Source organism: Acomys russatus, chromosome 21 (assembly GCF_903995435.1).
Source record: "Acomys russatus chromosome 21, mAcoRus1.1, whole genome shotgun sequence".
NCBI classification, from domain to species: Eukaryota; Metazoa; Chordata; class Mammalia; order Rodentia; family Muridae; genus Acomys; species Acomys russatus.
The window spans coordinates 9043180-9058618 of NC_067157.1; the positions used below are offsets into that span (position 1 = coordinate 9043180).

Genomic DNA, 15439 nt, shown 5'->3' on the forward strand with positions numbered 1-15439 from the left:
AGGTTGATTACAGAAACTAATAAAATATTTTCTAAGTAATGAAAGAGAAAAGCTAAATTGTTGTTGTTACTTAAATGATCTAAAGGTGCTCTTTAAAAAAAAATCTACGGTAAAATAATAATATCTTAGAAGGTCAAATCATATTGACCCCATTGAAGCCACATAAAGATATTATGTCAGGTAATATTTTATTTCTACTCTATAGGGAATTTCTTTTGAGTTGTATTTCTAAGGCCTTTCTTGCTCTCTCCCAGTTCGTACATATGTGATCAGGCGTCACTCATCCTCTTGGGTTTGAAGCTCTCAAGGAACGGACCTGCGGTCCACATGCAACTCCACAGATGTGCCCGTCACCGCTGTAAACGTCCCCTGCATGCACTTCGCCTCTGGGCATTCGTCCAGTCCTTCACTCTGACCGCTCTCTACAAATGAGTGTCCCCAAATCCCTGTCTTATAAGCCAAATGTTCATTTAGCTCTGTCCTGTCATTAAAAAAACAATCACAGGCAAGAACTGGCGAATTTTAACTGCTGTTTAGTAAGTGATGGCAGCTGTTGATCTAAACATAATCAGGAACCTTCACATCTAAGAAAGTTAAAGCTAAATGTGAAAAACTTTGTAGCTAAATAACATTCCAGGAGATGGATCTATTGTATTGTAATTAGCATAATATTTGAATTGCAGAGAAATTCTTCAATTTAATGACTATTATCTCCTTTTTCATTATGAGTTCCATAAAAGCCTAAAGATTTTCAAGCTGACTGATTTCTGCTTAGGATTCTGTTTAGAAAATACTCCTCGGAGCAGACTGTTTTGAATTCTATGTCTTTGTAAAGGCTGAGTTTTAAAAATTTAGGCCTTTGTGACATTAAATCTGTAAGACTTAACAGCGACTGTCATTCTCCGTTAACATTGCTGATGAGCAGAAACGTTTTTCATCACGAACACGTGAGCCTTCCCCGTGTTCGTGGGCCTCAGCATTCCTAAGGTGCATGCTAGTCAGCTGCACAGGGAGCCGCCTGTGGCGCGTTAAAAAGATCCCATGGGGGCGCTGGCGCTTGCTTTAGTCCCAGCACTGCCCAGGCGGAGGCAGGGGGATCTCTGTGAGGCTGATGAAGTCCAGGATAGCCAGCAGGGCCGCTTAGTTAGACCGTGCCTCAAAACAAAAACAAAAACAAATGTACCTTAAAATAACACCTTAGAATTAATTAATTAGTTAATTAATCAATAATACTCTAGAATGTGGTGCCCATGCATGTTCACAATGTTGCATATGTTTTTATAACAGATTTCTAATATATAATAGAAATGGTACATTTAAAAAACTGATACATGGCGGGGGGGGGGGAGTGATGTAAATACTATACTCATACATTCCAAAAAAATATTTTAAAGTTAAATTCATTGTTGAAACTGTGACCTCAACTATGTAGTAAGTATTTGTTTCTTCCCAGAGTTTCCTGAGTCCTTTTGTCACCATCCTGCCTTCCTTCCCCAGGCAGCCACTTACTTGCTTCGTTTCTACAGATGGGCTTGTTCTTTCTATAGTTTGATGTGAAGGGACCTGCCCAGGATGCATTGCCTATGCTCCGGCTTCTATGGCGGTTGCTGTTGTACGCTTAGTGTGTCCTTGTCACTGCAGAACAGCCCTTCACTGTGCAGCGTGCATGACTTTTTGTCTTCCCATGATTGCTGCGCATCCGGGTCTCTTCCAGATTGGGGAATGTTACAGATAAAGCTTAGGGACCCTTTGTTTGCTTGTTTGGCTTCTTGCTTTTATGAATAAAGCTGCTAGAATATGGACTGAGCTTCAAAACTTATTGTTTTTACATCTTCTTACCATCATCATCATCATCATTATTTATTTATTTTGTGAGTGGGGGGGGGTCTAGGGATTAAACCTAGAGCCTCATGCATGCTGGGAAAGCACTACCACTGAGATGGCCCCAAGGCCCCACTATGTTTTGTTTTGTTTTGGTTTTTGGTTTTCTGAGAGAGGGTTTCTCTGTGTAGCCCTGGCTGCTCTGGACTCACTTTGTAGACCAGGCTGGCCTCTGCCTCCCGAGTGCTGGGATTAAAGGCGTGCGCCACCATGCCCGGCTCCACTACATTTTTATGTCTGTTCACCAGCAGCTTTTGCAATTGGTGAAAACTGTGGCAATATTTCATTTTAAACCCATTTCCTTACTCGGTGGTGTATGGATTCTAGTAAAGAAATGATGTCTTGTTAAACTTTGACATCCTCCTAGCCTGGTTAGCATTATCTTGCCTTTTGTGATGCTGATGTCAGTGAACAGAAGCCTCTTCTAATGCAAACCTTCCCTCACTGTAATGATGCCACGGTTAGTGTCTCTAAGAATAAATGGTTTCTAATGACCATTTCATTTTCATAAAAATATGGCAGTTGCAATCTACATAGTTATCAAATTTTCTCTAATCAAGGAAATATAGATAAGATCCTGTAATGCGACACTTTAGAAAACCGAGACAGTGCAATCTAATTTGTAGCTTTTTACTATTTACTGTTTTCATTTTTATAGTTAAAAATTTTTCCAATAGCTTTAGAGACTGGCCATAAAAGAAAATTGGCACAATGAGATTTCTAACTCTTGAAAACATTTTCCCAAGAAGTCTTCCTTTAAAAACATATTTAAGGATTTAGCAATATTTTAATGTATGTGCTTATACGTGTCTCTGCATGTGTGTGAGAGCATGCATGAAGGTGCCTGTAGGCACTAGAAGAAGGCATCCAGTCCCCTGGACCTGACACCGTTGCCAGGGACAGGACTCTGGTCCTCTGTAGAAGCCACAAGCACTCTTAACCACTGAGCCATCTCTACAGCTCCTCTTTCTTTTTTGAAGACCTATTTCATTATTTATTTTCGTAGATGGGTGTGGGTGTGTGCACATGTATGTGTGTGGCCAAAGAGGCCAGAATATGTTATGGGGTGCCCTAGACTTACAAGCTGCTGTGAGTCCCTGTTTTGATTTTCCAAGACAAAGCAGTTCTATAGAGCTCAGCCTAGCCTCAACTGGAGTCTTCTGAGCCTGTGCTGTCCTGAGTACTGCAGTTACATGTGCATATGTGTGCCATCCTGAGTACGGCAGTTACATGTGTGTGTGTGCCATCCTGAGTACGGCAGTTACATGTGTGTGTGTGCCATCCTGAGTACTGCAGTTACATGTGCATATGTGTGCCATCCTGAGTACGGCAGTTACATGTGTGCATATGTGTGCCATCCTGAGTACTGCAGTTACATGTGTGCATATGTGTGCCATCCTGAGTACTGCAGTTACATGTGTGTGTGTGCCATCCTGAGTACGGCAGTTACATGTGTGTGTGTGCCATCCTGAGTACTGCAGTTACATGTGCATATGTGTGCCATCCTGAGTACGGCAGTTACATGTGTGTGCTGCTATGTTTGGCAAAAGTCTTTCTTTTTTTAAAAGAAAAGTGTAAAATTCTCAGTCTATTGCCACTTTTTATTTGTTTTTGAAAACAAATGTATTTATGTCTCTGTATTTTGTGTAAGTATGCGTTCACAGTGATGCATATGTTGGAACTCATCTAAGTAAGAAAATACTGCCAATGACATAATCACCTTATACCTTAGGCTATTAAGAAAATCATTTGGATTTTTAGACAGTTCATTCACTGGCTTTTCTTTACCTTTTGATCAAATATGTGACCTTGGTACAAATTCAGGAGCAGTTTTCTGTATCAATGTGTTTCTAAAACAGTTAGTTTTACACATCTTTTATTTAGTTACTGAGAATTTATAGGACAATAAAAGATGATTCCTTTTCTGCTGGAATCCTCTCTATTCAAGGCTAAGTACTTTTAGATGTGCCGTCTTTTTTGTTTTGTTTGTTTTTTCAAGCCAGGGTTTCTCTGTGTAGAACCAGGTTGACCTTAACTCAGAGATCTGCCTGTCTGGGCCTGGGACTACAGGCGTGTGCCGACACCCATCCCACCCCCCCCCCCCCCCCCCCCTGTCGGCCATATAGACCAGGCTGGCCTCGAACTCACAGCGATCCACCTGCCTCTGCCTCACAAGTGCTGGGATTAAAGCATGCGCCACCGCGTCCAGCTCATATGTCATCTTCTTAAGTTGGATGATAGGCTCAGGATCCTAGAAATCATTTTCTTACATTGTCCACTGCATCATCCTCCCACATAAAGCTGGTTAGCTGGGGGTGCTTCGGATCTCCTTTTCGTGACTGCTATTTTTTTTTCTTTTATTAAAAATGTAGTGAGTCTTACTGTCTGAATAAAAATAACTTCAGTCATTTTTTTTTTTCTTGTGCTCCCTTAGTCAGTAGGAAGCTCCATTTGCCAGGCTAAAAGATAAGATGTCATTGTGATAAGCTAAAAAGCTTATGCATTTGTTTGTTTCAGATCTCTATAAAAATGGACTCCAGAGGGCTAACTTTGTACCGTTTATAGCTGTCCTGAAGGTAAGGGGCAATCATCTGTTTGCCCACTGACTAGGGGGCGATCCCTGAGTGGCTCTGTAAGAACTTGTTGGTCTTGCGTCAAGCAGAACTCACCTTCTTATTTTATACAGTGATAGTCAGAGACAGGAGCAGAAATGCACCTGTTTTTAGAACAGTGCGTACATGGGAAAAATGATGAAGTATAATCCAAATTATTCCCTACCAGAGACATTTCATAGTTTACATTTTATAAATCTTAATTTAAGGTTTGCTCATAAATATTATCGTAGAATGTTTAAACGTATACATTTCTTTCTGAAGAAAATGTGTGGTGTTCCTTGTTTCCTTCAGGCTAATGGCCATTATTAACATGTTTTCCTAGTTATTAAAGTTGCTATTCTAGAACACCATTATTATAAAAATATTCTAATATATTTAAATGTGATTGCCATCAAGTTATCATGAAATTATGTCAAGTTGAGGCACATAAATAGTTTAAATATTTGTGTGTATCATTGCTGCATAGAGTTTAAAATAGTCTTCATTACAATATCATTAAGAATAAAATAGCCTCCTTTTTTACTGTTAATTTTTAAGTAATTCTTGCATGATTATTCACTAATTCTATAGCCTACCAATATTTCTGGAAAAACCTATTCTGTGCAAAGTGCCACACTAGTCATAGTAGGTAGTAGAATTACAAAATAGGTGGTTTTTTATCTTCAAGTCTTATACTCTAGTTGAGAATGTAAAATGTACATAAATACTTACAGCAGAAAGCAAAGTATATAATTCCCAAATGAGGCACAATTATGTGCCAAATGTAATTTATCTAATTTTAGGTATATAAATATTCTTGGTCCGTCTCAACATATTTGAAAAAGAATAAAGTTTTATTTAACAAAAACTAAACTTCAAAAATTCTTCCTGAGGAGGAAGAGCTGAAATAGCTTCGCCTACTCTAAGCGGTGCAGTCAGCCTCTTTAACGGAACCCGTCAGCTGGGTCACTGCTGGTGCCGCACTAACCCAGAAGAACTCAAACATCTGTTTCCTTGACCGATTTTAGGTTCCCAGGGATTTTAATTTCTCTGAGATATTTATAGATGTGAGGAAAGTGCTTTCAGAAGACCCATACTGTCAATAATATCTTTGATATTCGTGCTTCACACGTGGGGAGAGGTGGGTTTGCAGTGTTTCCGCTGTGCTCCAAAGTAATATGGGCTCCAGAGACACCAAAATACAAACAGAAATGGAGAAAACTGGGTGCCCAAAATAGTATCTTCATATGGCACTAATACACAAGCTACAGAAAAAGAGGCTCATAGAGCTTGGTTTATATACTTTGGGGGAGGGGGCTCCTTAAACCTTTTATTCCTTTTTGGCCAGTAATTATCATAACTCAGTACACAGTACCAGCAAGAGATGGCTACACTAGCCAATTGAATTCCATTCTTATTCCTTTCCTGCTCTTAATTTTTTTTTGAAGAGAGAAGAACACCAGAGATGAATAATCCATAATTTCAAATTGAGCATGAACTTACATGCCCAAATCAAAGTAAAGATTGCATTAGAAATATCTAAAATGTCCAGTTCATTCGAAAGATTTCTCATATAGAACAGAACATGGTTCTGGAACAGAACACGTGCCTGGAAGCCAGAGCTGGCTTTGCTGGAGCTTGCCTGTCTTTGTTTGGTCAACCTGACACAGACTAGAGTCACTGGCATGAGGGAGGCTCAACAGAAGCTCAGCTCCGTCAGATGGGCTGGGCGACATGCCTGTGGGCCATTGTCTTAATTGCTAGTTGATATGAGAGGCCAGGGCCACCACGGGTGGCACCATTCCTACGCAGGTGGGGCCTGGGATATAGAAAAAAGCGAGGCTGGAAAGCAAGGCAGTAAGCATCAGTCCCCACCTCCAGGCTCCTGCCTTAGCTTCCCTCAGATGCTTTTGAACAGTGTTTTATAAAAGCAAGAGAAAGCAAAGTAGGGAAGTTTGTGTGTATGAAGACTTCTTTGTAGGTAAAGATGGCCTCATATTTAATTGCCTATTTACAGATGACAGCATTCAATTTTCATCTCGGCCCAGCTGAGAGAAATGTATAGCAGAAACCAGCCTACAACACATAGAGGTGCTGACTAAATGCACAGAGGCACTGGTGGCAGGAGAAAACTCACTCCCAAGAATTGTTCTCTGACCTCCACACACATGCTATGATATGTGTAGTTACATGCACATGTGTACACACACACAAACACACACATGCACAAACACACATGCATGCACGCACACACACATGCTCTTTCTAAGTCAAGATATAAAATTAAAAATAACAGAGAATCTTAGCTCAATAAAGAAAAAGTTGGAACTTTTTAAGGGAAAAGAATATTATGATACATTTTCCTTTATGTTCCTTCCTAATAAACAGAATTTGTAATTTACCATAGAATCTTATAGTTTATTGCTTGATGTATTGAAAAATAACAAGAATTTACACAAACTCTTAATAAACAATAGTATGGTCATTAGATAATAGGAATGATGGGGAATCACATGTGATTAAAAAGCTAGAGGTTTATCAACAAATATGGTATAACTATATAAAATTATATAAATAGAAAGTAATGTATACACATATATTGGATTCATATACATATATATTGGAATTGTATGGATATATTAGAATAGTATTCTGCCATAAAAAGGATTGAAATTCTGATACAGACTATAACATAAACAAATCTTTAAAACACTTTGCAAATTAAAATAAGCCAGGAACAAAAATAAACATTTTTTAAAGCACAATAATGTGTAACTTGTTTACATATGTTACCTAAAACAGACAGATTTATAGCGAACAAGAATAGACTAAGATTGGCCATGTGTTGGACGGAAGGAAGGATAATGGACATCTATTTTATTTTATATGTGTGAGTATCTTGCTCACATGTATGTCTGTGTATTATGGGCATCCTGGAACAGGAGTTGTAGGTGTTGCCATATGGGTTCTGGGAATCGAACTCAGATCCTTTGTAAGAACAAGAACTCTTAACCACTGAGCCCCCAGAAGAATGGATATTCTGTTTACTGAGTACAGAGTATCTATTTGGGTTATGAAAGGGTCTAGAAGCCGGGCGTGGTGGTGCATGCCTTTAATCCCAGCACTTGGGAGGCAGAGGCAGATGGATCACTGTGAGTTCGAGGCCAGCCTGATCTACAAAGCGAGTCCAGGACAGTCAAGGCTGCATAGAGAAACCCTGTCTCGAAAAACCAAAAAGAACAACAACAAAAAAAAAAGGTCTAGAATGGAAACTGGTGATGAAGCAGAGTGGAGATGTTTAAGGCCAGTAGCTTATGGTGATACATCTATATTATGCATTTTTTTCTTTTTCTTCTTTTCTAGATAGGGGTTCTCTGTGTTTCCCTGGCTATCCTGCAACTAACTTTGTAGACCAGGCTGGCCTTGAAATCAGAGGTCTGAGTGCTGGGATTAAGACATGCACCATCATGTCCGGGTTTATCTTAATCATATTTTCTATAAACGTCTATTTAAAATAAGATTCAAAGTCTCCTGAGAGATTATAAAAATATCCCCAGGTTTCAGTTGAAAAACATTCCTACCAAATACCAGGAAGACCTCAGATTAGTGTGAGAAGAAAATCTGTCGACAGTAGCATCGGTGAAATGACAGACATATTAGATTTATCTGATAAAAATATAAAGTACCTAATAACACTGTTTCTACAGGCTATGTGCATGTGCCATATACCGTGGTCTTAGCACCCCACGATTCTAGAAAGTTCTATTGGCAAGTGATGTTTAATCATTTTAAGCCAGCAGGCCGTGTAGGACTTGGGCACCAGGTGTGTAAGGCAAATGTCAGAATCGTAAGAGAAACAGATTCTCTTAGGAGGAGATGCTTCTCCTAAGCCTTTCTTTAGCCATGGAGGAAACAGTTGTAAGGACCCAGCGTAACCGTGTGAACAGGTCTCACCAATAAACATAACGACAGGAATCAGATAAAAACCATCTCTTAGCACCATGAATTAGGCATCTGTGAACAGCTGCATTACAGAACGCTGTTAGAGTTCTTGTTTGCAAATGAAGACATACACTTCTAGATGGCACTTGAGTGAAAGAAGTTACCCAGGGACTGAGGACATGTATGTATAAAACACTTGCCAGCAAGCATGAGGCTCAGAGCATGAACCCTCAGAACCAGGAGGCAGAGAGAGTCTCAGAGCAAGCTGGTTAGCCAGACGAGCTGTAACAGGAAATCCCTGGCCCAATTAGAGTCTCTGCCTATGTAAGCATATAAGGTAGAGAGTGATTGAGGAAGACAGCTGGTGTTAACCTTGGTCCCTCCACATGCACATACACACATGTGTGTGCACCACACACAAGTATATATATGCAAAAGAAAAGAAGTCCCACAGAAAGTGTTTTCGAGGTCTACCCATGTTGTCACAGGCCCGAGCATTTTGGTCTTCATTTTCTCCCTATGTTCTTAAAGACAGTGTCTCCCCGTGTAGCCAGGCTGGCCCTGAATTTGCTGTCCTCTTGCCTCTGCCTCCTGAGTGCTGGGACTAAAGGCATGCGCCACCACGCCTGGGTGAATAAAGCCACTATTACATTTGTGTGCAGATACTTGTAGTCCAAGTTAGGGTATACGTACTCAAAGCAACTCAGGTGGCAAAGAGTTTCTTGGCCTTTCACATTCTGATCACAGTCCATCACTGAGGGAAGTCGGGTCAGGAAGCAGCTGAGGCTGAGCCGGAAGGAGTGCTGCTTGCTGGCTTGCTCCTCCTCGCTTGTTACCCTTATTTCTTATAGCACCCAGGACCCTTTACCTAGGAGTGGCATTGTCCACAATGGGCTTGGCCTTTGCTTTTTTTTTTTTTTTTCTGGGGGCGGAAGTTGAGACAGGGTTTCTATGTGTAGCCTTGGCTGTCTGGACTCACTTTGTAAACTAAGCTGACTTCACAAAGATCTGTCTGCCTGGGATTACAGGCATGTCCTTTGCATATCAAACACTTAAGAAAATGGTGGCACAGGCCTTTAATTCCAGCACTCACTTGGGAGGCAGAGGCAGGCAGATCTCTGTGAGTCTGAGACCAGCCTGGGCTACAAAGTGAGTCCAGGTCAGCCAGGGCTGTCACACAGAGAAACAAAATAAAACAAAACAAAACAAGAAAATGTACAGGCTTGCTGCTCTCGGTCCAATCTGATATAGGCATTTTTCTCAATGGAGGGTTCTCTTCCCAAACAAATAGTTTGTGTCAAGTTGGCAGAAGGCCAAGCAGGACATCCACATTCTTTGGAGTTTACACTCAGAAGTGAACGTGTGGAATATAAGGCACTTCAGTTATGTTTGTTCTTGTTGTGACAGGAGGGAGCTAGGGAGGGCAACATTGGTTTTCACTCGCAGTTTAAAAAGGCAGACAGTACACCATGGCTGGGAAGGCGTGGCCGCAGGAGTGTGAGGCCAGCAAGCAAGAGACAGGAGTGCTGGGACTCAGGCAGGGCACTCTGTCCAGTCTGGGACCTAGCCCCAGGGATGGTGCTGTCCACATCCAGGCTGAGTCTTCGTTGCTCGGTTAAAACTTTCTGGAGACATCTTCATAGATATACTTGTGATGTGTTTCCATGGTGATTCTAAATTCAGCCAAGGTGACGATGAAAAATAACCGTCGCATATGGTAATTGTATATTAAGTTTACTTGAGAAGTGGGCATACTCTTTTCTATAACTGTCGGCTACCACTTTACCTTCCCAGCAGCAATGCTGTAGTGCCTCCACACTTTCCTATGCTTGTTTCTTTTCTTTAAAAATAAACAAGCAAACAACCAAAAAGCAGTAATCATCCCACTAAGGCTGATGTAGTACCACACATCGTCCCTGAATGTCTTTTCCTCCTTTGAGGGAGCATGGTAGACTTTAGTGGTGCCATATGATATTGTGGGACCAGCATCCTCTTCTCTTCTCTGGGGAATCCAGTGTGGTCATTGTGTCAAGGAGGGCGCCGATCAGTGGGTTGAGGGACTGAGGTGGGGAGAGAGGTATAAGTAGCTGGAGGCCTTTTCTTTCTGCATGCTCCCAGTGGGGCTCAAGGTCCAGAGGTTGGACTCCTCGGCGGTCATATGGGCCATGCAGCCGACGGTTGTTTCTGTGGCCAAGTCCATGGTCAGACCAGGACATGAACTTGATGGAGTGGTTGGAGGGAGCATTGCGGCCTCAGCATTAGACGTGGAAGAGTGTGGGGGGGGGGGTCACTGTTACATGAAATAGAAAGCCATAGCCTCAGTGCAGCCCAGGATACTGCCCCCCCCCCCCAACCCCAGAGCATTTCAGTGTCTATTTAATCAGCTTGTTGCTATCTCACACCTGAGCCCTTTCTCCTCATGCACATCTGATCCATCGTACGTTGTGGGTGGGCACACCGAGAGCCATGCCAGTTCAGAGCTGAGCTTTCCCACAGCTGTGTCAGTGCCAGTAGGTTCCCAGATGATTTTCCGGCCAACCCCATGGCTATTGTGCCACAGTGCCCTGGGGGAGCCACTTACAGCCTTCTGGGTGGCATAATGATGTGGACCATGGTCACAAGTTCCATGGACGTCTTCAGTCAGAGGCTAGGCAGTTGGTGTTGGAGGCACATCTGACAATCTTGAGGGAGTTGAACTTCTTCTGGTTCATTCCATCACACACATGAGAGTTTCAGCAGGATGTTATGTGCATATACACGTATATTATTAACACACACACACACACACACACACATGTTTATAACATGGTGAAGACCTGATAGATAGGTCAGTGAGTAAGGTCATTGACCCGAGTCTGGAACCCACATGGTGGAAGGAGAGAGCTGAGTCCTGAAAGTTGTCTCCTGACAACTATATATGTACCATGGCACACCTGCACACACAGAGCACACGTCCTGCCCCACTCCTCATAATCAATCAATGTAAATGCACACACACACACATGCACACGCACATGCACACACACATGTACATACACACATGCACACCAAAAAACAAAAAACGTAAGCCAAGCTGGCGCGGAGCTGGAGGCTTCACCCTGCCAGCTGGCTTTCATAGTGCGAAGGTGATATGCAGGCCTGTGGGGAGAGAAAAGTCAGCCTGCTGCTCATTACGGTGTTTTTCCATTTTGATGCTTATCAGAGACTTCTAATATTTGTTCCATAAATAATTTTCAGGGCTTGAATTTACACATCTTCACATCCCCGAAAGTGGCTGTCGCCTTATTAAATGGCTTCATATGCAAAGTCTACCATCTCAGTTATTTCTGGTTGTTGGTTTGCTCACCTCCCACCCCACCATATCTGGTAATTTAGATTGGATTCTAGACATAGTGATCATTGCATTGAGTCTTTTATTTCCTTTAAATGTGCCAAGGATTTTTTTTTGTTTTTGTTTTTTGTTGTTGTTGGTTTTGTTTTGTTTTGTTTTTTGGCAGTGGCTAAATTTCCTGCAGTTAAGCTTGATTCCTTTGAGAGTTTTGTTTTACTGTGTAGCTCTAGCTGTCCTGGAACTTACTCTGGAGACAAGCCTGGTTTCGAACTCACAGAGACTTGACTGCCTCTGCCTTCAAAATGCTGGGCTGAAGGCAAAAACCACTGTTTTTGAGGGTTGTTTTTAAGTTGTGTTAAGATGTCTGTACCTGGGTCTATTCCATTACTTCCAGGAATGACTCACTGAGACTCCAGGCTCTCAGGTGAGCCCGTCGGTGTTCAGAGAATGTTTGTTGACTCTGGCTGTTTAGAGTGCGTATATATTTCCCCGTTTTGGGTGACTTGTTCTTTGTTAAGTCATGTATCCTACGCAGTTATACGATGTAACGTTTGTGGTGGTTTGAATGTGCTGGCACCGTAGTCTCAGGCACTTGAATACTTGGTTCCAAGTTGGTAGCACTGTTTGGGAAGGCTTGGGCGTGGCCTTGTTGGATGATGTTGTCACTGAAACTTCAAAGCCTAGCACTATTCCCAGTGCACTCTTTCTGTTCTGTGCTTGTGGTCTGAGATGTGCGCCCTCAGCATCCTCTCCCAGCCTGCTGCCATGCAATTCCTGCCGTTCTGGACCTAACCCTCAGGAAATGTAAGCCCAAATAACCTTTTTATTCTGTAAGTTGCCGTGGTCGTGGCGTTTTATCACAGCAATGAAAAAGTAACTAATGCAGAATTTGGTACCAGGAATGGGGTATGAATATTTTGAGCCATTATGTGTTGGAAGTATAAAATTTGATTATTCTTAATTTTGTAGAGTATTACAGTTAAGTGATAACCTTGTGTCTCAAAAGATTTGGGCCTTCTAGATAGTGTTGAGCCTGCAAGACTCTGAGGACTTAGGGATTTGGACTAGATGTGTTGTCATGACAGAGCCATGAGCCTATAGAGACCAGGGAGTAAAGCGAGGTGGTTGAAGTGAGAATGTCCTGCATAGACTCAGATATTTGAGTATTTGGTTGCCAGTTGACAGAGCTGTTTGGGTAGGTTAAGGAGTTATGGCCTTGCTGGAGAACATATGTCACTAGGGGTGTGGGCTTTGAGGTTCCAGAGCCATGGACCATTCCCAGTGCAACGTCTCTCCATTGTCTTTGCAGTCCAAGATGGAGTCTCAGCTTGCTCTCCTCTCTTTTCCTCCTTCTTGCTAGGGGCGCACCCAGGGCCTCTGTGCTCAGCCAACACTCAGAACACCTTGACTGTTCATAATAAACAAAAAAGGTTTTCCCTACTAGCTGAGGATCTTTTATGTTTTACCATAGACATAGAAAAGTATAACTATGGAAACTATTAAAAGCAGCAATAAGCTCCAAGTTTTCTGTTCCCACTTTATCTCACATGTTCAGAGGAGCAGTGAGGTAAATGATGGGTTTGCTCACACGAGAGGACGTAATGTAATCACTTGGGCTGTGATTTTCTAAAGTTCCACAAAGCTATTAGGACAGCATAATGCAAGAGATTGCCCATCGTCATGAAAGTCAGACCGCAGTGTACACGCAGAGAGCACAGCATAATGCAAGAGATTGCCCATCACCATGAAAGTCAGACCGCAGTGCACACACTGAGAGACACATTGCAAGGAAGCATCTTAAGTAGTAATTGAAATTGTGCCTACCTGAGTAATATTTACAGTGACTTAAATGTTCTATTTTAGCTATTTCCAGGTTGTCTGAAATGATCATATATTATTATTCCAATAGAAAAAAATTTAAAAGATCATATGGGTTCATCGTTTTCAGGAAATCAGCAGATCTATATAGGACTCTCATATTGAAAGTTGAAGTATTAACAAAAATCAAAATGAATTGTACAGGACCACCTTAAAAGTAAATGTAACGGCAGGTGTCTGTCCAGTTTGGGATGCTAGGACGGTACCAGCAACTGGGGGTGGGTTGTAAAGAACACAGATCAGTTCTTGACGCCCTGGAGACCAGAAATCCCATGATCACAGAAGCCACTAGTTGTGGATCTAGTGGGCCCTCATGCTGCATCCACTCATGGCAGAAGGTGGGGATGGGGTGTGTTGGGGGAGCACATATCCATGTGCGAGGGAGAAATGTGGAGGGATGCACTCAATTGCTAAGCTGTCTTGACAGCAGCATCAGTCAGTCCCTGAGACAGCGTGCTCACGCTGCCACCACCTCCTAAAGTCCTCAGTGTGTCTACCACATGCCTCCTGGAGGACTCATTCAAAGAGCTGCAGGAGAGATGACTGAGAGGTTAAAGGCGCTTGTCCAAGCCAGAGACCCAGGTTCAATCCTCAGGACCACGCAAATGTGGAAGGAGAGAAAGGGCCACATAGAGTTGTTCCCTGACCTACGCATGCACAGTGGCAAGTCTGCCCCCCCCCCCACACACACCACACACACACAGAGTTTTTTTCTTTTCTTTTAACAAAAAGGCCTATAGGAAGGCAGGCTCAGGAGCAGGAAAGACGTGACTAATTACTTGTTACTCAAAACACATGGTAATTGTGCCAACTCAGAAAACAAGAGAAAAATTTTTAATATTTTCAGAGAAATAAAGAAGTCATGTTACACCAGGTGTGGTGGTGCACGCCTTTAATCCCAGCATTCGGGAGGCAGAGGCAGGCAGATCGCTGTGAGTTCAAGGCCAACCTGGTCTACAAAGTGAGTCCAGGACAGCCAAGACTACACAGAGAAACCCTGTCTCGGGGGGTGGGGTGGGGGGAAGCCATGTTACTAATAAAGTAAAGGAGATGAATCTAATATAAGATAGAAGAAAAGTGAGGTGACAGAAATAAAAGCAAAGAGAAAATTGTTGAGGTAAAAACTTCTACAGAGATGACACCAGATACGGAAAACAGGTAGAACCTGTCACCATTCATTCGATTCGTGTGCTTGTGCCTGTGTTTGTGAGTGTGCATGAAAAGGTTTTGCTGTTTTGTTCATGGTGTACTCAAACTTATTGTCCTCCTGACTCAGCTTTCTGAGTCACTGGTCACCATTCACATGTCTGAAAAAAAAAAAAAAAAAAAAAGAGCTAAGGATCTAGTAGAAAATAGATCTTTTCTATAGAGTATAAAATAGGTTTCATAAAATAGAAAAGTCCGGAAGAATGTTCACTGTATATTTGTCTAACTCCACCAAGAATAATATATATATTTTTTCTGTTATATAATTTAACTCCAAGATAAAGAAAAACTCAATAGGCAGCAAGAAAAGAAATTAATGGGGAAAACCCCAAGTTGATCTGAGACCTGCCCGGGCCAGGTAGATTCAGTAATAGCAGAATTTAATCGTTCTTACTGTGTTAAAATTCAGTGTCATGTCCGGAGAGGTGACACAGTGGCTAAGGGCCCTGACGGCTCTTCAGGACTTGTGTTTGATTCCCAGCTCCCACGTGGCAGCTAACAACTGTCTGGAACGCCAGTTTCAGGGCATCCAGTGTCTTCTTCTGCCTTCCAGGGGTGCTGCACAGAGGTGAGGCACAGACATATACTCAAGCAACCCCCCCCCACA

At 42.3% G+C, this 15439-nt stretch overlaps 1 protein-coding gene across 1 annotated transcript in view; it reads left to right on the plus strand.

Annotated features, from left to right (window-relative positions):
• The window catches only part of Afg1l (AFG1 like ATPase), a 160620-nt gene that overhangs the window by 73364 nt on the left and 71817 nt on the right, over window positions 1–15439 (plus strand). Inside the window, exon 7 of the mRNA XM_051164152.1 lies at window positions 4399–4457. Within this exon, the coding sequence (XP_051020109.1) occupies window positions 4399–4457 (59 nt within the window). The remainder of the gene's footprint in view (window positions 1–4398; window positions 4458–15439) is intronic.